This window comes from Oncorhynchus mykiss, chromosome 21 (genome assembly GCF_057628025.1).
Source record: "Oncorhynchus mykiss isolate SJ-2025 chromosome 21, ASM5762802v1, whole genome shotgun sequence".
Lineage (NCBI taxonomy): Eukaryota > Metazoa > Chordata > Actinopteri > Salmoniformes > Salmonidae > Oncorhynchus > Oncorhynchus mykiss.
The window spans coordinates 4,956,805-4,981,974 of record NC_143042.1 but is presented as its reverse complement, the minus strand read 5'-3'; the positions used below and the strand labels follow the sequence as shown (position 1 = coordinate 4,981,974).

The following is a 25,170-nucleotide window of genomic DNA, read 5'->3' as shown; positions in this document are numbered from 1 at the left end:
AAACGGGCAAAATTGACGTCCGTCAGTCACCAACGGCTGGTAACTACAACACAAAGCTCCGACAACAAACGAACTAACGGCAAATGAAAAGACTGCTTGCTTACTGTGCAAACTGACAATGGGTCTGGTGAGTTCTCCTTTAGACAACAGGACAAAGAGACCATTCAAAAATGTTACGTGCTCCCCGTACCCTTAAACAACTTGTTTTTTATTTACATTTTATTTAACCTTTATTTAACTAGGCAAGTTAGTTAAAGAACACATTCTTATTTACAATGACGGCCTACACCGGCCAAAGCTGGGCCAATTGTGAGCCACCCTATGGGACTCCCAATCACGGCCGGTTGTGATACAGCCTGGATTCTGTAGTGACGCCTCAAGCACTGAGATGCCTCAAGCACTGAGATGCAGTGCCTTAGACCACTGCGCCACTCGGAAGCACAATCCCAATTCAATACCTAGCCCCTACATCACTTTAACCCGGTTGCATACACCCATCCAATCTTTTCAGAACTATCAGGGGAAATGGGCTGGGAGCTAGGAGTTGATTTGGGATTGGGCTTATATCTAGGAGTTGATTTGGAACTGGGCCTATATCTAGGAGTTGATTTGCAACTGGGCCTATATCAAGTTAATTTGGGACTGTAAGCTACAGTCAGTAGTCTACATTATATTAGTCCTATAAAAGGCTAGTCAGTAGTCTACATTATATTAGTCCTATAAAAGGCTAGTCAGTAGTCTACATTATATTAGTCCTATAAAAGGCTAGTCAGTAGTCTACATTATATTAGTCCTATAAAAGGCTAATCAGTAGTCTACATTATATTAGTCCTATAAAAGGCTAGTCAGTAGTCTACATTATATTAGTCCTATAAAAGGCTAGTCAGTAGTCTACATTATATTAGTCCTATAAAAGGCTAGTCAGTAGTCTACATGCTAGTCCTATAAAAGGCTAGTCAGTAGTCTACATTATATTAGTCTTATAAAAGGCTAGTCAGTAGTCTACATTACATTAGTCCTATAAAAGGCTAATCAGTAAGCTACATTATATTAGTCCTATAAAAGGCTAGTCAGTAGTCTACATGCTAGTCCTATAAAAGGCTAGTCAGTAGTCTACATGCTAGTCCTATAAAAGGCTAGTCAGTAGTCTACATTATATTAGTCCTATAAAAGGCTAGTCAGTAGTCTACATGCTAGTCCTATAAAAGGCTAGTCAGTAGTCTACATTATATTAGTCCTATAAAAGGCTAGTCAGTAGTCTACATGCTAGTCCTATAAAAGGCTAGTCAGTGGTCTACATTATATTAGTCCTATAAAAGGCTAGTCAGTAGTCTACATTATATTAGTCCTATAAAAGGCTAGTCAGTAGTCTACATTATATTAGTCCTATAAAAGGCTAGTCAGTAGTCTACATTATATTAGTCCTATAAAAGGCTAGTCAGTAGTCTACATTATATTAGTCCTATAAAAGGCTAGTCAGTAGTCTACATGCTAGTCCTATAAAAGGCTAGTCAGTAGTCTACATTATATTAGTCCTATAAAAGGCTAGTCAGTAGTCTACATGCTAGTCCTATAAAAGGCTAGTCAGTAGTCTACATTACATTAGTCCTATAAAAGGCTAGTCAGTAGTCTACATTATATTAGTCCTATAAAAGGCTAGTCAGTAGTCTACATTACATTAGTCCTATAAAAGGCTAGTCAGTAGTCTACATTATATTAGTCCTATAAAAGGCTAGTCAGTAGTCTACATTATATTAGTCCTATAAAAGGCTAGTCAGTAGTCTACATGCTAGTCCTATAAAAGGCTAGTCAGTAGTCTACATTATATTAGTCCTATAAAAGGCTAGTCAGTAGTCTACATTATATTAGTCCTATAAAAGGCTAGTCAGTAGTCTACATTATATTAGTCCTATAAAAGGCTAGTCAGTAGTCTACATGCTAGTCCTATAAAAGGCTAGTCAGTAGTCTACATTATATTAGTCCTATAAAAGGCTAGTCAGTAGTCTACATTATATTAGTCCTATAAAAGGCTAGTCAGTAGTCTACATGCTAGTCCTATAAAAGGCTAGTCAGTAGTCTACATTATATTAGTCCTATAAAAGGCTAGTCAGTAGTCTACATGCTAGTCCTATAAAAGGCTAGTCAGTAGTCTACATTATATTAGTCCTATAAAAGGCTAGTCAGTAGTCTACATTATATTAGTCCTATAAAAGGCTAGTCAGTAGTCTACATTATATTAGTCCTATAAAAGGGTAATCAGTAAGCTACATTATATTAGTCCTATAAAAGGCTAGTCAGTAGTCTACATGCTAGTCCTATAAAAGGCTAGTCAGTAGTCTACATGCTAGTCCTATAAAAGGCTAGTCAGTAGTCTACATTATATTAGTCCTATAAAAGGCTAGTCAGTAGTCTACATTATATTAGTCCTATAAAAGGCTAGTCAGTAAGCTACATGCAGTATGCTGTCTGAGTGTAAAGCTCTTATAGCAAAACATGTCATTGATCATTGTAACTGTTTTTAATGTAGCGTGCTCTTTTTAAATGTGTTTACGCTGACTACTTCCTGCTGACCTCTTGCCAGGTCCCCCTAGGTCTTTTCCTGGTTCTAACAAGGTCAGATGTTAGAGGTCAGAGGGCGATCAGGGTGCCTACAACTGCAAATCAAATTTGCAACGTCAGTCTCACCAGTAAGAGATGCTGTTTGTCCCAAATGGCACCCCATTCCCTATGGTCCCTAGTCAAGAGTGCCATTTGGGTAGCCATGATCCTATTAAAATGTTATTGATGTTGGAAAAGGCTGAGTCATGGCTGTGGTTCAATGAAATGTTTCTCATTGGTTTCTCTTCTATCCCTGAGGAGTAATTCTAGAAGGCTATACAGTGTCCTTGTTAGGGGTGCACCTGGCTGGGTCCTGTTCAGTAGACACCAAATGGAAGAAAACAGAGTAAAACCGGAAGGAACTACTAGTATATGTCCGGTAAAAAAAAAATCTGCTAAATTTGGTTTTGAAACGTTTTGCTAAGGTGTGCCCTAATTAACACAATGTTTTTTTTGTTGGTGTGAGTATTGATGAATCAATGGTGTCCTGTACTTTGTTGTAGCTACCAAGATGCATGCGTGTCCTATCTGCCTAGAACCCACCTCTTGAATGTATTGACTGTATGTGCCCTGCAGTATGTCATCAAGTGTTGATAGTTGAGTTAGTTGATGTAAACACCTACAGTCACACATGCAAGCAGAGCCCTGGCTGACGAGCACTACAGTCCGCAACAAACATCTGAGAGAAACAGAGAAGGGATCGAGAAAGAGAGAATATTGTATAAATAGTGACAGAGCAAAGGGAAGGAGAAGAAAAAGATAGGACACCCTATTTCCTACGAAGTGCACTACCTTTGATAGAGCTCTGGTCAAAAGCAGTGTAATACATCGGTTATAGGGTGTCACTTGGGAAGCTCTCATTCTGAAGGCTCTATGGAGAGATGTGCTAGAGAGAAATGGCTGACTGGTTGACAGAAAGCTCTCTGTAAACCTTACTGTCATCCATCTGCCTTGTGAAATGAAGACTATCTGTCTGGATAGGTTGAGTCAACTGTCTAGCAGGGCCAGACAATGTTTATTCATTCAAATTAAATCCATTTAATATATCACCTCCCTTTAAGGATATTGGACATTAGAGGGATGTTTGGTTATTTGGCTGAGGAGTTTCAGATGAGGTCTGTGTGCGTGTGTGTGTGTGCGTGTGTGCGTGTGTGTGTGTGTGTGTGTCAGGGTTTTTGACCGGCAGCATTTTAAATGACCGGACATGCATTGGGTGCGGTGCTAACCTGATTAGGATGTCGACCAACGGAGTTCAGAACAACAGAAATCACATTTCGTTTATGATTATTCATCTTAAGAGAACATGATCCAGGATGCAACGACGTGCCTCCTTCTTACCGAATTCTGATGAGCACTTTGAAGGTATTTACTTTTCCTCAGCAAACAAGACCAGCAATGGATCACTTGACTCACTTGCCTATGTTAGTCTACTATCCCCCATAGTGGAAATGTTTACCTATTATAATGGTCAGCTGGTCATTCTGTGTGAGAAAGAAATAGCCTATTCTAAACAGACTGGGGCCGTTGTGGGACGATAGATCCCAAATTCATACAACCAGTAGGCCTAGGATACATCCCCCAAAAAACGTTAAAAAGCAATGATGTTCATGCAACAGATCGTTAGGGATGGATCATTATGTATTATTTCTTCACATTATAAACACAGTAAGCTATGCGCGAATGTTCCCTCCGTCAAAAGCCCACCACACATGCACACAGTTTCATGAGGCAGAGATGAAAATATCAGTTAGAAATGTGGAAAGAGGGGAGATCTAAAGGCAACCAGCCTGGGTTGATAATATAACAGGATTGTGTCTTTGGCTACCGGACAATGAAAGAAAGTTGCTTTGAAAAACAATAGAACATGAGAGAAATAGGCTACTGGTTGCAATGGCACATGGAAGTCTTTATAAAATAATTGCCTGCACGTTTGGTTGGATTTTGGCAACTTTGAAGCAAGGCAAGACATGCCTCACAATATGTAGTAAAACCTTCAAGGTTTCAAACCATTACATTCTATTGGTGGGGCAAACTCCCCTATTTTATTATTCCCGATGCATGCCAGCAAAGCCACGACACAACACAACATTCTCTAGTTGTGCTGTGATTGGCTTAGTGTTCTGTCACTCACGGGGACCCTAAATCACTGCAAAATCTACGGGTAGAGCTTGAAAATTCAAGCCCCTTGGGTGCTGCCATAGAGTTACAAGTTTGATGAACAAATTTGCCCACGAAGGACCGCTGCGCCACCTTCCTGTTCAAGTGAGCACAGCACAACAAGGGGAGCCCAAAAATGTATTGTATGTTGCTGCATAAATGATGTAATACGCCAGGGAGATATGTATACTGTAGCTAAGAAAGTAATACTAAGTGTATGTTGTGTAGTAAGCTGTTAGTTGCCCAAGTGCCTCAATAATTTGGTCCCTTTCCCCCTCATAACAGCCTACTGTTCTGACTTGGATATCCACATGTAGTGTCATGCCCTGACCATAGAGAGCCCTTGTTTCTCTCTGGTGTAGTAGGTCAGGGCGTGACTAGGGGTTATTGTAGTTTATAATTTCTGTGGTATTCTAGTTTTCATATTTCTACGTTGGTGTGTTTGGTATGGTTCCCAATTAGAGGCAGCTGGTAATTGTTGTCTCTAATTGGGGATCATATTTAGGTAGCCGTTTTTCCACCTGTGTTTGTGGGATATTGTTTTTGAGTTAGTGCATGTTGCACCTCAGTACTGCACGGTCGTTGTTTGTTTCTGGTTTTGTTTGAAAGTTTCACTAAATTAAAGATGTGGAACTTTAATCACGCTGTGCCTTGGTCTGTCTCTCCACTGGCTGATAGCCAGGTGTATCAGTGGTCAGGATTCACTCCATGGTGCTGAAAAGAAAGCTCTGCTGTTGGGACAGTTTTATGTAGGCCCTAACAGTTTGTGGGCACTGTTTGTCACCGTTGTAGTGCAATTAATGTATTGTTTATTGTTGTGCTGTGCTGTGTAAAGGCTTTGCTGGCAGTTTGCCCCACCAAGATTGACATGCTAAAATCGCCATTGAAAAGGCTAAAATAAATTATTTCACAATAGGATCATTATATCTTTGGGGGACAAGGCCTTATGCTTCACATTTCTCTCTGCTTTTCCTCCAAAGAAACACTCAACATTCTCCCTAGATAAACCTAGAACTTAGGCTGACAAGAAACCAAGAAAGTCTCTGCACTCCAATGCTAACCAACACAAACCAATGCTAACCAAAATGGCTTTTCAACAGTGACATTTGTTTGTTTGTCGTTTGTCTAACCTAACGCAGCAGGCGTAAAGAGAAACGCCTGAGCGGGTCAGCTGAAACAGGAAGCAAAAAGTTCAGGCTTCACCTGTTCTCTGCTTTTCCCCTGAAAAACGGATGCTTGTGGTTTCTGACTACCCACTGAGGGTGTACCAATGCTAACCAAAATAACATTTCAACAGTCAGAGTTCTTTGTTCCCTCTTCTCCATAACTAAAGTGAATATAAACACCCCTATGAAGATGTTGCTGTGGAACCAACCACAAGCATCCATTTTCCATCCAGAACCAGTGAGACGGTCCGTACCATGATGCTGTGAGGGGGGTGGCATGGCACCGTACTTGCACCCTGAACAACAGATATGATGTTCTTTAGGGATGGATCATTATATAAGACAGTACATTGTGTGTGTGTTTTTGTCATGTCTATGGATGGAGTGCACACACACACACACACACACACGGCATGACAGCTTTGACGAACACTGACACTGTCGCCGTGTTTTCGGGAAGAACCGAAAGGTTCCCTAGCAACAGCTGGCCTGACGACAATTGGGGAAGGGTGAAAACATTACCTGCTATACGCACTAGGATAAAGCCTCAATTTTGAGTTTTGGGGGCATAAATCAGTGTGCAGGCAGGTATGCTGTTTGCTTTACATTTGTCATGGCAACAAGGTCACCACCACCATTTTGACTCTGGGTCTGATGGAGCAGCACGGGAGCAGGATAGAGCAGGATGGAGCAGCACAGAGCAGGATAGAGCAGGATGGAGCAGCACGGAGCAGGATGGAGCAGAACGGAGCAGGATGGAGCAGCACGGGAGCAGGATGGAGCAGCACGGGAGTAGGATGGAGCAGAACGGAGCAGGATGGAGCAGCACGGGAGCAGGATGGAGCAGCACGGGAGTAGGATGGAGCAGAACGGAGCAGGATGGAGCAGCACGGAGCAGCACAGAGCAGGATGGAGCAGCACAGAGCAGGATGGAGCAGCACGGAGCAGGATGGAGCAGCACGGAGCAGGATGGAGCAGAACGGGAGCAGGATGGAGCAGAACGGAGCAGGATGGAGCAGCACGGAGCAGGATGGAGCAGAATGGAGCAGAACGGAGCAGGATGGAGCAGAACGGAGCAGGATGGAGCAGCACGGAGCAGGATGGAGCAGCACGGAGCAGGATGGAGAGGAACAGGAGCAGGATGGAGCAGCACGGAGCTGTGTGCCAAACAGTGCCAAGCTGTGTGCCACAACCAGAAAAATAAATCTCTATCTGGTTGTAATCTGACCAGATAACAAACTAAATATGACATCTTTCCCTGGATGTAACAGAGATCAGTTGGCTATAATCTGCATGACATCATTAGACATTCTCAATCAGAAAACCAGATTACAAACAGAAAAAAATTGTCATGTTCTTAATTTTGTCCAGTGGGATAGCATGGTGCAGTGCTACAGTGGGATAGCATGGTGCAGTGCTACAGTGGGATAGCGTGGTGCAGTGCTACAGTGGGATAGCGTGGTGCAGTGCTACAGTGGGATAGCGTGGTGCAGTGCTACAGTGGGATAGCGTGGTGCAGTGCTCCAGTGGGATAGCGTGGTGCAGTGCTACAGTGGGATAGCGTGGTGCAGTGCTACAGTGGGATAGCGTGGTGCAGTGCTACAGTGGGATAGCGTGGTGCAGTGCTACAGTGTGATAGCGTGGTGCAGTGCTACAGTGTGATAGCATGATGCAGTGCTACAGTGGGATAGCGTGGTGCAGTGCTACAGTGGGATAGCGTGGTGCAGTGCTACAGTGGGATAGCATGGTGCAGTGCTACAGTGGGATAGCGTGGTGCAGTGCTCCAGTGGGATAGCGTGGTGCAGTGCTACAGTGGGATAGCATGGTGCAGTGCTACAGTGGGAGGCAGGCATGTAGCAATCTCGGGAGTTTTTAAAGCGACCGGTATTGCTCCTAAAACCTGTTGCACCATTTACTTCAGAACATCAGAGGTCATTGTGCCACATCCACAGGACAGTGGGAAGGGTTAAAATAACACATTTCCTTTGCAAAATGGAAAATAAACAGGAAATCTGCTGAATTAATGATATACAGTACCAGTCAAACGTTTGGACACAACTACTCATTTATTTGTACTATTTTCTACATTGTAGAATAATAGTGAAGACACCAAGAGTGTGCAAAGCTGTCATCATGGCAAAGGGTAGCTACTTTGAATCATCTCAAAAATAAAATATATTTAGATTTGTTTACCACTCGTTTGGTTATTACATGTGTTTCTTAATAGTTTTGAGGTCTTCACTATTATTATACAATGTATAAAAATGTAAAAGTAAAGAAAAGCCCTTGAATGAGTAGGTGTGTCCTAATTGAATGAGTAGGTGTGTCCTAATTGAAGGAGTAGGTGTGTCCTAATTGAATGAGTAGGTGTGTCCTAATTGAATGAGTATGTGTGTCCATTGATTGTTGAAGGATATAAATGTACAAATACCTCATGAGCATAGTTCAACTGTCTTACCCCATCAGAACCACAAATATAAGATTTTGGGTTCTGATGTATAGTCAGAAGACAAGGTTAAAACGTATTATGGCTGGGGGGCAGTATTGAGTAGCTTGGATGAATAAGGTGCCCAGAGTAAATTGCCTTCTCCTCAGTCCCAGATGCAAATATATGCATATTATTGGTATATTTGGATAGAAAACACTTGGAAGTTCCTAATACTGTTTGAATGATGTCTGTGAGTATAACAGAACTCATGTGGCAGGCAAAAACCTGAGAAATCTGAAGTTGGTCAATTTTCAACTCAGCCCCCATTGAAGATACAGGGGGATTTTGGTCATTTTGCACTTCCTAAGGCTTCCACTAGATGTCAACAGTCTTTAGAAACGTGTTTGATGCTTCTACAATGAAGGGGGGCTGAATGAGAGGGGAATGAGTCAGAGGTCTGCCAGCAGTCACGCACTGGTGACGCGTATTTCACATGAGAGGTATCTCCCGTTCCTTTGCTTTTCTGAAGACAAAGGAATTCTCCGGTTGGAAGATATTGAAGATTTATGTTAAAAACATCCTAAAGATTGATTCCATACATCGTTTGACAAGTTTCTACGGACTGTAACGGAACTTTTTGAAATTTTGTCTGCAACTAGTGAACGCGCTTCGTGAGTTTTGATTTGTTTACCAAACGCGCTAACAAAAGTAGCTATTTGGACATAAATGATGGACATTATCGAGCAAATCAAACATTTATTGTGGAACTGGGATTCCTGGGAGTGCATTCTGATGAAGATCATCCAAGGTAAGTGAATATTTATAATGTTATTTCTGACTTCTGTTGACTCCAACATGGCGGATATTTGTATTTGTTCTCTGAGTGCCGTTCTCAGATTATTGCATGGTTTGCTTTTTCCGTAAAGCTTTTTTGAAATCTGACACAGCGGTTGCATTAAGGAGAAGTGTATCTAAAGTTCCATGCATAACACTTGTATTTTCATCAACATTTATAATGAGTATTTCTGTAAATTGATGTGGCTCTCTGCAAAATCACCGGATGTTTTTGGAACTAGTGAACGTAACGCGCCCAATGTATACTGAGATTTGTTTTATATAAATATGAACTTTATCAAACAAAACATACATGTATTGTGTAACATGAAGTTCTATGAGTGTCATCTGATGAAGATCATCAAATGTTAGTGATTAATTTGATCTCTATTTCTGCTTTTTGTGACTCCTCTCTTTGGCTGGAAAATTGGCTTTGTTTTTCTGTGGCTTGGCTCTGACCTAACATAATCATTTGTGGTGCTTTCGCTGTAAAGCCTATTTGAAATCGGACACTGTGGTGGGATTAACAACAAGATTACCTTTAAAATGGTATAAGATACTTGTATGTTTGAGGAATTTTAATTATGAGATTTCTGTTGTTTTGAATTTGGCGCCCTGCACTTTCACTGGCTGTTGTCATATCGATCCCGCCCTAAGAAGTTAAAACTATAATTTCTGATGTATAGACAGAAGACAAGGTTAAAACTATCATTTTGATCTCATGAATGGGCGGTCCTTGAATCCACAGCTCTGTCGATTAATTTGAGAGTGGTTCCATTTTTCCAGCCCCATCCCTCAGCATTCTTACCAAAACAGTTGTGGGGTGCCCTCTTTGTTACTGTTTGAACTGCAGATTACCCCCTTTAAGGAAGCAAGCGATGCAGCCTGTCATCACATGGCGAGACTGGCAATGGTCCCAAATGGCACCCTATTCCCAATATAGTGCACTACTTTTGACTAATTAATAGGGAGCCATTTGGGATGCATCCCATGTAATGACTTTGTAACGACGTGCTGCAATGGTTACTCTGACCCAGGAGTGATCCAAATTACAGGGATCATCTGCTGCAGGGATCATCTGCGAAAGAGATTGTGGTCTCAGCCTGACTCCCTGCTTAAATAAAGGTTCATTAAAATACATCCGTACTGCCATTCTGTTGTCAACAGAGCTAGCAGAGCACCGCAATTCACGCTTTTTCCATTTCCCCATTCATGACCTCCAAAACCAATTCATGTTCAGCCTGCAAACAACAGCTAGCAACAACAACAACACAAACAGGGGAGTGTTCATTGGCAGTCGGCATGGACCGGATCCTCCTCGGCTACGCTGCCAGTGTTGTTGGCCAGACAAAGCCACTTCATCTTTGGGGAGGATAATATTTCAAACGAGTGGTCGTGGGCCAGGAGCTATTAGGACACTGATATTTTCTGTCTGTCTTTTTGGTGCACGTGATTGGTCTATTAATAGGCGGCCGCCCAGGTTAATCTGCTGAGTCATTGGCCCCTCACTGGCACCTCCAGTGGAAGCTAGAGAAGCTAGCCCCAGGTAACCCTGAAAGAGGGGGGGGGGTCTATTGGCAAAGAAGCTGGATTACTGATGAAACTGTGTGGAGATCGTCTCCAAAATGGCAGATATACTTATGATAGGTTAAGCTATATACAGCCTGATGAACCTGATGCTTAAATGTAATGTTGGTTGATAATAAGGAAATAACGTCACCTACCTATTTTGATTGAGATTACATTTGGCTGAAGAGAAAGAGAGAATGCAACCAGCCTGTACCAGCTGTCTCCGGTGAATCGGCAATCTTTGTGAAAAGCCTGCGGCTCTCCTGGCAGGGAGAGAGCTTCTTAGACAGTCTTCAACAGAGATGAATGGAGGCTGTGTCGGCTCGGTGGCTGGGAGGCTGACAGGCTAAAAACATCACACTCACTACAGAAGCTTTAGGTCTAATTCACTTCACTTGACGTTCTGTGAAAGCTCTGCTGATCTCACGCTCAGGTGGACGACCACTCCAAAGCAGCGCACAGTTACTCGGGCTACCAAGTACGATATAATACGTTTGCATATGACCGAGTACATTTCTATACAAGGAAAATATGTATTAAAAGTATAGTCTAATATAAGAATTCAAAACTCTAAGAAGAAATAGATACGACAGGTTCAACATCAGAATCTGCATCAGGCAACGCAGAAAGGAACAGCAAGAGAATAGCTCCAATACTGTGACAGTACACTGAAAACAATCACCTCCTGCACATTAGTATCTGAAATAACAGTCACAGTTCACAACCAGTATCTAGGGGTTACGACTCAGTCTCTACAGGGAACAAGCACACAGGTAACTCTGCCACAGGTACACCACTACAGCAACAGTGCACCTGTAGTTCCAATATTTAGTCCATCTAGAACACAATAGACCTTCAAATAACAGCACAGTCACCGTCCACAACCAGTATCTAGGGGTTACGACTCTATAGGGAACAAGCACACAGGCCACTTGGCTACAGTACAGAGGGTACTACTCAAAGCAACAGCTAGCCTACAACTAGCTGGGTGTCGAAGAGCCCGCGGCAGGGCAGGCTCCTCATCAGACTGGAGGGGAAGGGTGAGGGGTCCAACACCGCCTCAACTACCACACCCACCTGGCAGAGAGAGGGGCGACAGCTCGTTGTAGCCCCCGAAAGAAGCGTTGCGGATGAGCTTGCGTCCGTCGGGGTGTGGGGGCCGCGGCGAGCTGGTCGTGCCGCATGTTGAGAAGCGGCGACGGCACAGCGCTCCCTCCTCCTTCATCATGGGGCCGGCGAGAGCCCGGGGGGGCCTGAGGAGGGCCTGCTGGGGATCAGCAGGGGCCAAGCAGGGCGAAGCCACTGACCGCGAAATGCTCAGATCTGATCGCCCGCAGCCAGACACACACACAGGACACAGCAAGCACAGCAACTCAGTCTCAAGGCACTCAAAGCAGTGCAGCACAATTTATCGTTCTCCCTCTCTCTTGTTCCCACCCTCTCTTTCTCCCTCTCTCTCTCTCTCTCTCTCCTGTCTGTGTGTGAGAGAGTGAGTGCAAGGGGAGGAGGCTCTGAGTACTACGCTGATGAATCAGCAGAGTCCCTCCCCCTGCTACTCCATGCACCAGCAGTGTACAGAAGAGTTGCATCTTATCTAGCCTACTCCATGGAACAGCCTCCTACCCTCTTTCTCTTTCCTTCTTTCAATGAATAGCTCTACTTTTCTCACTGCCAACCAGTCTCCCTCCTCCTGTCCTCTCTTTCCCTCTTGTTTTTTCTCTTTCATTTTCTCCTCTCTGTACACCGTGTATTTCTCTGTGTGGTATCTCCTCATTTTTACATTTACATTGTAATAATTTAGCAGACACTCTTATTCACAGCAACTCCACAGAAGCAAATAAGGCTAAGTGCCTTGCTCAAGGGCGACCTTTCAGGTACTGGCCCAAAGCTCTTACCCACTAGGCTACTTGCCGCTCTGTCGTGGTATATCCTCTCACGGTATCTCTCCTAAATCTCTTTCCCTTCTCCTTGAACAACACAGCTCAGATGAACATCACCCCTCTCTTCCTGCTCACTCTCTTTCTCACAGTGTGTGAGTGTGGGGCATAGTCCTGAACGTCTGACTGACGACTCCAGCTACAGCACTCAGACACCTGCTACCACATAATAAACACACACACTAGACACTAACACACACACAAATGTAATAAAGCCAGTCTCTATTCACCCTGCCTGTGAGGATGGACAAACTCTCTGCATGCCCTATCGTATTCCCCAGACACAAAGACCAAACTGGCCAGTTGACTTCTCCAATGCTTGTATGGCCAATCAATTCCTTTGAGCCCCTCAGGTAAAATACCAAGCCTGTTACTGAGCCCCCCAGGTAGAATACCAAGCCTGTTACTGAGCACCTCAGGAAGAATACCAAGCCTGTTACTGAGCCCCCCATGTAGAATACCAAGCCTGTTACTGAGCCCCCCAGGTAGAATACCAAGCCTGTTACTGAGCCCCCCAGGTAGAATACCAAGCCTGTTACTGAGCCCCCCAGGTAGAATACCAAGCCTGTTACTGAGCACCTCAGGTAGAATACCAAGCCTGTTACTGAGCCCCTCAGGTAGAATACCAAGCCTGTTACTGAGCACCTCAGGAAGAATACCAAGCCTGTTACTGAGCCCCCCAGGTAGAATACCAAGCCTGTTACTGAGCCCCCCAGGTAGAATACCAAGCCTGTTACTGAGCACCTCAGGTAGAATACCAAGCCTGTTACTGAGCCCCCCAGGTAGAATACCAAGCCTGTTACTGAGCCCCCCAGGTAGAATACCAAGCATGTTACTGAGCCCCCCAGGTAGAATACCAAGCATGTTACTGAGCACCTCAGGTAGAATAAGACAGTTACTGTAAAATCCTGAGCCATAAGTGGCTATAATTTACTTCCCTATTTTCTCATCTATAGCTCAGTGCACTGCAATCAAGGCCGTTTATGTTTCAGGACCACAGCCCATTCTACCTGTCAAAAACAGTGTGAGTTAAATGATCAAAAAGCCATTTTCTGACCTGTAGTTTGCCATTTGTGGCTTGCTATTTGTCAGTCTACTAGCAACCAGCATGACATGAGTAGCATTTGGAGAGAACTAATGGATAACAAACACTGTGAAACAGGGTCTTCTCTAGACAATACCCTCAGGGACACACAGTAAAATTGTAATAAAGTAAACTAATTAACATGCTGTTAATACCAATGCTCATAACGATACACACAACAGAAATGGCTATGGGACAGTTGATCAATATTTCCCCCGGCTCTAGATATTGATCTCTGGGACTGCAATCTCAAGTGGACAGTTCAGACGCTCAGCTAGGAGAAGACTGTCACCACGACTGTCACCAGGAACAGGTTAAGAAGACTGTGCTGCCCCAGTCACCCTGACAACGCTGTCAGAACATATTGTCCATAAGAAAGGTCTGTTGCAGGTCCAGAACAAAAGGGTATAAGAGAAGTAGGTGCATTGAGAAAGGAGTCTCAAAGAGCACCAATGGTTATCTCTGTGAAAACCAATAGGCCCCACCTGGTCCTTATCGTCGAAATAGAATCTCCAGAGAGTTGCTGTTTTTCCATCCACAAGATTCCTGGCATCCTCCCATCCCATTCAATTGACCCTTCCCTCCTAATGTTTCCTTGTTTGTTCTGTCAACAGCTGCGGCCCTTCAGTGCCCTCTGTCCAATTAAGACGTGTTATCTATATTTTCGAATGGAAGGAGTCATTCCATCCCTGTCTGTTTAGAGACGAGGCAAACAACAGCTTTGATAACAGCTCCCGAGTTCTGTGAGAGAGCGGTGATGTCACAACGTTGCTCGGCGACACTTGGAAGGAAAAAAAAGTGTGTCCCCAAATGTTACCTTATTTCTGACATAGTGCACTACTTCTGACCAGACCCCTATAGGCCCAGATCAACAGTAGTGGACTTTACAGGGAATAGGGAGCCATTTGGGACACAATCACAGATCCCTGAGCAAACAGGCTAATTAACACAGGTAATTAAGACGTTCTGGAGTATGTATAATTCAAAATCCTAGGCCTAATTAACCCTGCTCCCTCAAAGGAAAGTTCAGCTGGTCCAAATTAATAAATGGCATTTTTAAGAAACAAGTCAAACAGAGCGAAGAAACTTCACAAAGATGTTGGGCCAACAATGTGACAAACAGTTGAGGTGTTTTGCTTAACCCCCTGGGTTAGGTTCGGTCTCCAACCTCCATGGGGGTAAAAGTAGTAGTCTAAGCATCAGAAGGCCAGAAGTGGACCCGGAAGCATCAGGAATGTCGCTGTCATGTCAGGAAATAGTGCGTGAGGGTATTTAGGGAGTACCCACATTAGGTAAGTGTTTGCAGACAAATATTGGGTCAGCCAAACAAAGTCCCCAGGCATTCTGCATGTGTCCACCATATCCACACTACTGGCCTGGGTCAACATATCAGGAGATAAAGATAGCCCAGGTCAATAGCCTGGGTCAACATATCAGGAGATAGAGACAGTCCAGGTCAATAGCCTGGGTCAACATATCAGGAGATAAAGACAGTCCAGGTCAATAGCCTGGGTCAACATATCAGGAGATAAAGACAGTCCAGGTCAATAGCCTGGGTCAACATATCAGGAGATAAAGACAGTCCAGGTCAATAGCCTGGGTCAACATATCAGGAGATAAAGACAGTCCAGGTCAATAGCCTGGGTCAACATATCATTAGATAAAGACAGTCCAGGTCAATAGCCTGGGTCAACATATCAGGAGATAAAGATAGCCCAGGTCAATAGCCTGGGTCAACATATCAGGAGATAAAGATAGCCCAGGTCAATAGCCTGGGTCAACATATCAGGAGATAAAGACAGTCCAGGTCAATAGCCTGGGTCAACATATCAGGAGATAAAGACAGTCCAGGTCATTAGCCTGGGTCAACATATCAGGAGATAAAGACAGTCCAGGGCAATAGCCTGGGTCAACATATCAGGAGATAAAGACAGTCCAGGTCATTAGCCTGGGTCAACATATCAGGAGATAAAGACAGTCCAGGTCAATAGCCTGGGTCAACATATCAGGAGATAAAGACAGTCCAGGTCAATAGCCTGGGTCAACATATCAGGAGATAAAGACAGTCCAGGTCATTAGCCTGGGTCAACATATCAGGAGATAAAGACAGTCCAGGTCAATAGCCTGGGTCAACATATCAGGAGATAAAGACAGTCCAGGTCAATAGCCTGGGTCAACATATGAGGAGATAAAGACAGTCCAGGCCAACACATAATACATGATGCATGGCTATTCATGTATACAGAAACATCTGCATTAAGTGACTGGACAGTCGTCAGCTAATGTGCCTTGAACAGATTAGCATTTTAGCGACTGACCACAATAGTCACTCTGGAGTGAAGTTTCCTTCCCCTTCCCCCAACCTTAGCCAGATAGTGGGGAAAAAGGCAAAACTGACCCAAGATCAGCACCTAGAGCAACTTTACCCTACACTGTGACCGGACCAGTCTCCACTGTATTTTTACACAGACGGCTAGCTATCACATCTCCCTGTGTGTAACACTAGCCCCTGCATGCAGGATTAAGAAACAATGGTTCTCCATTACAGTACACCACATGGAATCTGCATATCAGGAAGTAGAGCAACAACAGGGAGCACTTTATTTTACAGTAGGTGATGTCGCCACTGGTACTTATCTGGTATTTAATAGGAAATGGTGTGGCAACAATGGATAGTTTCTAGTATTTAATATGAAATGTTGTGGCAACAATGGATACGTTCTGGTACTTACCTCAAAGAACTCAACACCAAACATCTAATATGGTCATATTAGTGCTAGCTAATAGCTAAATACTGTGTCACGTTGGATGGGCAATGCAATCCTAAGTAAATAGGGGTTCAATGGTTGGCATTTCCTGGGTAGAGTGCTCTGCTATGTTTACATTCAGGCTACATTAACTAATGTCTAATGTCAACAAATGTTGATTGAAGTCTTGGCCTGGTATTTGTATTGTTCGCTAATTACTGTAATGTAATGCCGGCTAGCCAAAAACGTATCCAGAGAGTACAGGTTTAGGTGGGGGAAATGGGGAAGGGTTAATAACAGTATTTTTTTCTTTCTTAAAAGGATAGTTCACTCAAAAACTATATTTTTGTATTTTGTTCATTAGTCCACTGTAAATACATCCCCGGGAAATGTTTTATGTCAGCAGTCAAGTTAGAGCACTTTCAGTACAGAGCAGAAACTGTGAGGATGCGGTTTGCAGGTTTTGAGTGACCTAACCCTTTAATCAAGTAAAGCTGGGCAGTGGGGCAGGCTCATCTGCCACAGCTTCCGGAGAAGGAAGATATTAGCAGCAGGCATGCATAGCTCTTTGGGTGCTTGATGATCCCCCCCTACCCTGCCAAACAGGCCAACAGAAAGGGCAGCGATGAGTTAATCCTGGTACACAGCCAAAGAACTCTAGCTACAGCCTGCAAAATGTACAGGTAGATATACCACGGAAGAAGAAAGAATCAACACTGTAGATATTTATGGTAAAGGTCAATGTGTAGGCATATGGCCGTATGAGCACACTATAAATTGATATGCTATTCATTAATACTAGTTCTGAGATGCGTAGATGCAATATCCTCTATTAAGTACTAATCTCCTCATAGGTCAACAGTGCTGTCATCGATTAACATCCATTTCAGTTCAGTGCTTTTAACTACAGATGTAGGATCTTAATTTGAGCCAGTTTGCTACAGCAATAACATAATCCTGCAGCAACAGTAATGTAATAATGTGAATTATTATCTGGATTATAATTAATGGACATTTTTTTGTGGGGGTTGAAACATTATTCATTAGCGCAAATCAAGTCTGACATTTTAAAGTGGAATTTAGAAGCATTAGAAGCCATTTTAACCCTTGAATACACTACAAGTTTGCATTTCATGCTGTGCAGGAAAATTAACAGCAACAGAAGAGTTATCAAATTAAGATCCTACATCTGTAGCACTCAGACTCACCAGCATAACAGTCTGACTAAATAACCACTGATTTCGGAGCAGAAATAGTGACATTTACCCTTTCTGAATGGGAACATTTAAAAGCCAAACTGAGGGTAAGTGATATTTAGTGAAATCTATTCAGATATGTTCCTGGAATGAACCATGGCAAGTTGAACAAGGGGGCGTATGGTTCTTTCTCTCAAAGCAACGTTAGACCCCACAACCCTGGTCCCTCTCTAGACTATGAATCCTGTCACCTCAAGCCTCTCTGAATACAACCTCTACGGCCCAGTTCACTTGATGTAGTCACTATGCAGCAAAGTCAAAGGTCAAATAGAGGGTGCTTATATTTTTCCTGTTTCACACATGTACAAGTGTGCAACCTGTGTAGTGTGACATAGAAATGTATATATCCCATTCCCCCTGAGACATCCTTGGAGAGTACGGTCACGGACAGGGATCAGCCATTACTGCCGGCGACCATGGAGCAATTAGGGTTAAGTGCCTTGCTCTGTTCCAATACCTGCATGATCTAGACTCAATCCCAAATGGCACCCCATTCCCTAGAAAAGTGCACTACGTTTGACCAGAGCCCCATGTGCCCTGGTCAAAAGTAGTACACTATATAGGTAGGGTTCCATTAGGGCCGCAGGCATGGAGTGTATCAGGACCGCGATCATACCAGTATCACTATACTCCTTAGTATCGTGGCAAGGAAACAAAACACAGAGATGATTGAACTTCTTTAGGAAAACTGCCCTACTGTTGGAAACAAACATCATTATGTTGTCATCTAGAATCACATTTATTTATTTTCCAAACTACAGTACACAATATTTCAGACACATCAGGTCTGTTTCCTGACTTTATTTTAGCCAAATATTGCGATACTGGTATTGTCCCGGCCCTAGTATCAACATAGTCTCTCATGACAGACTACAAATCGAGTAGAAGGCTAGAACACGTAAGATTTGGGCCTGGGATCCGAGATAACCAGTAACACAACACTGGTGTTACTATTCATAGAGGGTCTGGGGGGGTCTCTGTACAGAGAGCCACACTGAGATAAAGCCACTCCAGTGAATGCCAGACCCAGTGAAGTACCCAAAAGACAGACAGTGCCAATCATTATTGGTGTATTCATCATCAAGACGTCTTATACGCAAAGAGACCTCATAAACCTTTACAGATACACCATCGAGAGCATCCTGTCGGGCTGTTTCACCGCCTGGTACGGCAACTGTACCACCCACAACCGCAGTATATAGTAGTCTATGATATACCTTACTGTATCCTTCTACAGTATATAGTAGTCTATGATATACCTTACTGTATCCTTCTACAGTATATAGTAGTCTATGATGTACCTTACTGTATCCTTCTACAGCATATAGTAGTCTATGATATACCTTACTGTATCCTTCTACAGTATATAGTAGTCTATGATATACCTTACTGTATCCTTCTACAGTATATAGTAGTCTATGATGTACCTTACTGTATCCTTCTACAGTATATAGTAGTCTATGATATACCTTACTGTATCCTTCTACAGTATATAGTAGTCTATGATATACCTTACTGTATCCTTCTACAGTATATAGTAGCCTATGATATACCTTACTGTATCCTTCTACAGTATATAGTAGTCTATGATGTACGTTACTGTATGCTTCTACAGTATATAGTAGTCTATGATATACCTTACTGTATCCTTCTACAGTATATAGTAGTCTATGATATACCTTACTGTATCCTTCTACAGTATATAGTAGTCTATGATATACGTTACTGTATGCTTCTACAGTATATAGTAGTCTATGATGTACGTTACTGTATGCTTCTACAGTATATAGTAGTCTATGATGTACCTTACTGTATCCTTCTACAGTATATAGTAGTCTATGATGTACGTTACTGTATGCTTCTACAGTATATAGTAGTCTATGATGTACCTTACTGTATCCTTCTACAGTATATAGTAGTCTATGATGTACGTTACTGTATGCTTCTACAGTATATAGTAGTCTATGATGTACCTTACTGTATCCTTCTACAGTATATAGTAGTCTATGATGTACGTTACTGTATGCTTCTACAGTATATAGTAGTCTATGATGTACGTTACTGTATGCTTCTACAGTATATAGTAGTCTATGATGTACCTTACTGTATCCTTCTACAGTATATAGTAGTCTATGATGTACGTTACTGTATGCTTCTACAGTATATAGTAGTCTATGATGTACCTTACTGTATCCTTCTACAGTATATAGTAGTCTATGATGTACGTTACTGTATGCTTCTACAGTATATAGTAGTCTATGATGTACCTTACTGTATGCATCTACAGTATATAGTAGTCTATGATATACCTTACTGTATCCTTCTACAGTATATAGTAGTCTATGATATACCTTACTGTATCCTTCTACAGTATATAGTAGTCTTTGATGTACGTTACTGTATGCTTCTACTGTATATAGTAGTCAATGCTGAGCTGGGGAATATAGATCCGTGCTATGTACCTTACTGTTCCCTTTTACAGTATATAAGGGAAAGAGGCTACCTAGTCAGTTGTCCAACTGAATGTATTCAACTGAAATGTGTCTTTGGCATTTAACTCTCTGAATCAGAGAGGTGAGGGGGGGGGCTGCCTTAATCCACATCCACGGCGCCCGGGGAACAGTGCCTCTTGCTCAGGGGCAGAGACATTTTTTTATTTTTTATCTTGTCAGCTCAGGGATTCGATCCAGCAACCTTTCGGTTAATGGCCAAATGCTCTAACAACTAGGCTACCTATAGTTGTCTATGATGAGCTGGGGAATATAGATCCATGCTATGCTTCAGTGCACATGGCTGAATCTTATTAGCTGCTTTATAGTCCTTGTTTGACTTGGCTTTGCTTGCATTCATTCTATCCCCAGCGGACAGGTTTCAGCCGCACACACAGTATTCTAGCATAACAAAACAGAGATTCTAAAAGGAAGGGCAGATCTTTCAGATGGAGAAGCATGGGAGAGACCAAAATAAGGATCCTAATGCTGCATCTCCACTGCCAAAGTTGCATCTCTCTGTTAGCTCCTAATGCTACATCTCTCTGTTAGCTCCTAATGCTACATCTCTCTGTGAGCTCCAAATGCTGCATCTCTCTGTTAGCTCCTAATGCTGCATCTCTCTGTTAGCTCCTAATGCTACATCTCTCTGTTAGCTCCTAATGCTACATCTCTCTGTGAGCTCCAAATGCTGCATCTCTCTGTTAGCTCCTAATGCTGCATCTCTCTGTTAGCTCCTAATGCTACATCTCTCTGTTAGCTCCTAATGCTACATCTCTCTGTGAGCTCCAAATGCTGCATCTCTCTGTTAGCTCCTAATGCTACATCTCTCTGTGAGCTCCAAATGCTGCATCTCTCTGTTAGCTCCTAATGCTACATCTCTCTGTGAGCTCCAAATGCTGCATCTCTCTGTTAGCTCCTAATGCTGCATCTCTCTGTTAGCTCCTAATGCTACATCTCTCTGTGAGCTCCAAATGCTGCATCTCTCTGTTAGCTCCTAATGCTGCATCTCTCTGTTAGCTCCTAATGCTACATCTCTCTGTTAGCTCCTAATGCTGCATCTCTCCGTTATCTCTCCGTTAGCTCCTAATGCTACATCTCTCCGTTAGCTCCTAATGCTACATATTCACTGCCAAAGCTGCATATCTCCGTTAGCAGCTGCTTAGCTACAGAGACACTACCATCTTAATATGACTCGGCTGTACTTGCCTTCCGCCGTCGTGGCGACATAAGGAGAATGCCAACCAAGGTCATTTGGAGACAAAGGTCCTTACCAGTGAACTGAAAGCGCTCTCTCTCTCTCTACATACATACACGTCTCCCCACCAGCTGTGCTTGCCCAGCCTACAGACATCCAGGGCGAGCCCAGGCCCAGAGACCCCCAGATCGTCCATCTGGGTCTCTTGATCTCCAACTGGCCCCGCAAAAACACTCTGAGCTCCCCAGACTCCGCCTCCCATTGGTGGATGGCCAGGCAGGAAGTAGGAAAGGGCTGCGATTGGTTCAGACGGGTGTCTCCATCCATGTTAACCCCGGGTGACAGGGCGTAATCCCTGAGAATAAGCCTAAATCCGGGGTGTCCCCACCTGCTCCCTCCCTCCCTCCACCTTTCCTGCTGTCCATCTACATGGCCAGGGTGAGAGAGGAGATAGAGACAGTTAAAGAGAGTGTCTGGAAAGCAGATTTGTATTACCATGAGAGTCAACATGGTGGGTCTGGGTCTATTTTAGTGTAACAGTGCCAGGGCAGGGAGAAAGGCCTTGCTTAGTAGGCTGTCCATGTACAGACTGTCTTAGCTGCAGCACAGCAGGCAGCTCCCTGTAGCCAGGCAGAGACTGAGGCAGACTGCATGAACAAGCTCAGCATTTAGCTGTCCCTTATCTGCAGAGGGAATCTAGCCTCATACAATATCATACAATGTGTTTATGGCATTATTGCGGTCTATAGAATATCTAAGCTTTGATTACCCAGGTCTGTACTATTCAGAATAAATATAAGTTTTGTGTAGGATCCAAATAACATTATTATTTGGTTATATCCAACTAGTGAGGTCATGAGACAAACACATGCCGACAACATGCAAGTTGGCGGACAGTCAACCCGTCAAGAGAAGTTGAAATGGAATGCATCTTGATCCACACAACATTGTTCGAGACCAATACAAAATAATTTCCAATCCTGATCCACACAGCACTGTTTGAGACCAATACAGCATCATTTCCCTCACAATACAGCACTGTTTGAGACCAATACAGCATAATTTCCCTCACAATACAACACTGTTTGAGACCAATACAGCATAATTTCCCTCACAATACAACACTGTTTGAGACCAATACAGCATCATTTCCCTCACAATACAGCACTGTTTGAGACCAATACAGCATCATTTCCCTCACAATACAGCACTGTTTGAGACCAATACAGCATCATTTCTCTCACAATATAAAGAAGCTACTTGAGGCAGTGGGGGTTACCATGGAAACCTGGACCAGGGCTTAAGAGTTCCGATGGTTTCAGAGTTGAACCTATCTGAACCATATTCTTCTCACAGAGAACGTTTGTTGTGGAACTAGGATAGGAATTCACATCCCCTCTTTCAAGTAAATAGGAACACTTGGCAGAATCTAAAGAGGGGAGGGACTTTTTGGCCTTTAAAGCCCCAATCAGGAGTTTATGTTTCAGCCTGACGGCAGCCCCACCAGGGACGGACAGTCCACGAGCACAGCATAATAGTTGAAACTTCCTTTGAAGCCACATGGCTTGTTTCCAAAGACAACACAATGAAACACATAAACAGTGGAGCAACGGTACCTTTAATGCAGGGTTCTGATATGATGAGACGGCTGTACGAAGGTCAAAAGGCATTTCTACGTTCCATTCTTCAAGAATCAACAGTTGGAATGGCCATTGAACAGCAGGAAATATTCTAAATAGTGAGACCTTAAGAAGAACACCATGATTATCTCTACTGATGCCTCTGAATAAACGATATCCGAGAACGCAATATGAGAGAGTTAATGGCTGCGTCCCATTTAGTGCACTACTATGGCACTAAATAGAGAAATAGGGTGCCATTTGAGATGGATCCAATGTGGTGTCATGATAGACGGAGGGGGTAGTGACGTTGGACCAATAACAGACTGGTAAATGTCACGACGGCCGTCACAAGTGTTCACCACCACCTGCCTGTTCACACTGAATGAAGGATACAGATCACCGGCATTGTTGCCTCCCAGCCTTTCATCCTTATTGGATTCTCTGCCCTTTGGGACGGCATTACCTGTGAAGTACTCACTTGTGAAGCGCTCGGCCTACATTCTGATATTCAGAAGAGCAAACCAGCAACAACCACAACTGAGACACTGACACTAGGAAAATAACACTGGATGTATTGGCTTAGAGTTAGCTAATAAAAGTAATTTCTGTCATTTACCAGCCTACATCTCAGAGCTGTATAGAGGCCTAGGTACTATCAATATCAATGCAACCATCTGCCCTTCATATACTCAAGGCAGGTCTTTTTATTATTATGGTTCTATCCCAGAATGATTTCCTTCTGTGCAACGACTGGTTACCCAGTTGTATAAGTCCCCCCAACCGCACCACTCAGGTCTCTTTTCAGAGAAGTGTTGCTTGTTCTGATAGAATGCAGAGACACATGATTTGAAGGTGCTCTAGAATGAGGAGAGAAAAATATTTGTTTTTCCTTTTAGCTTCTGCTCCCCCTGGTGGTAGATAATGGAACATTCCAGAAGGAAGGTACTGTCGTGTATAGGACGAACCATTTTTGACATTTGGAGGGTAAAAACCTTCCAAAACCACCTTAAAACACTCCCATGCCTTGTCATATACAAGTCTCAAATAAAAACATCAGATCCTTTTGCTTAGAGCATTGGTAACCTCTGGGCTTCCCCTGGTATCTGCTTCAACCCTGAAGGTTGCATGGAGCCTAGCAGAACCCATCAACCTCCAGAGGACACCGTGGTTCAGGAATATTGAGGTTAGTACAGAGGTTGAGAGATACCTGACCCTGGGTCTATGCTTAGAGGGCAAAGTGTCCCTGGAAGAAGAAGGTGGTCTTACCATGGGTGTAGCTGAGACCCGGGCTGAGGGAAGAGGGGCTGGCGAGGTGATCTCTGCTGGGGGTGTGGAGGCTCCCATCCTTCTCCTTCTTCTCCTCTCTGTCCTTCTCCTTCTTCTCCTCTCTGTCCTTCTCCTCCCTCTTCTCTCGCTCCTTCTCCTCCCTCTTCTCTCGCTCCTTCTCCTTCTCTCGCTCCTTCTCCTCCCTCTTCTCGCGCTCCTTCTCCTCCCTCTTCTCTCGCTCCTTCTCCTCCCTCTTCTCTCGCTCCTTCTCCTCCCTCTTCTCTCGCTCCTTCTCCTCCCTCTTCTCTCGCTCCTTCCCCTGGCTTCGCTGGCTCATTCTCCCTGGGGTCAACAGGACGGGGTCATCACTGGGAATTAAGGCAGCTGGAGGAGAGCAAAAGCGAGAAAGAGAGAGAGAGAAAGAGAGAGAGGGAGAAAAGGGAAAGAGAGAGAGAGGGGGAGAAAAGGGAAAGAGAGAGAGGGGGAGAAAAGGGAGAGAGTGGGAGTGGGAGAAAAGGGAAAGAGAAGAGAGTGAGGGGGAGAAAAGAGAAAGAAGAGAGTGAGGGGGAGAAAAGGGAGAGAGTGTGAGAGGGAGAAAAGGGAAAGAGAGAGAGAGGGGGAGAAAAGGGAAAGAGAAGAGAGTGAGGGGGAGAAAAGGGAGAGAGATATTAATTTGTATCTGCTGACCAACAGCCTGAGCAGCAGGGGTTCTCCTCCCCCACTGGTGATGACAGATGATGACGACACGGTGCCCTCTAGTGGCACGGCTGCAAAGTTTCCATCTAACAAGGAGTAGGGTGAAGTTGCACCTAGAGTTGC

General features: G+C 43.7%; 1 protein-coding gene across 11 annotated transcripts in view; it reads right to left on the bottom strand.

The window, feature by feature from the left end:
- The window catches only part of LOC110499758 (oxysterol-binding protein-related protein 8), a 124,716-nt gene that overhangs the window by 41,948 nt on the left and 57,598 nt on the right, over window positions 1–25,170 (bottom strand). For 8 of the 11 annotated variants that reach the window (XM_090213563.1, XM_090213561.1, XM_090213559.1 and 5 more), the window contains one exon: window positions 24,352–24,735. In XM_090213563.1, the coding sequence (XP_090069689.1) occupies window positions 24,352–24,688 (337 nt within the window). In that variant the 5' untranslated portion in view covers window positions 24,689–24,735. Of the gene's footprint in view, window positions 1–11,829; window positions 12,236–24,351; window positions 24,736–25,170 lie in introns of those variants that run through there. The other 3 variants (XM_090213564.1, XM_090213565.1, XM_090213566.1) reach the window with 2 other exon arrangements.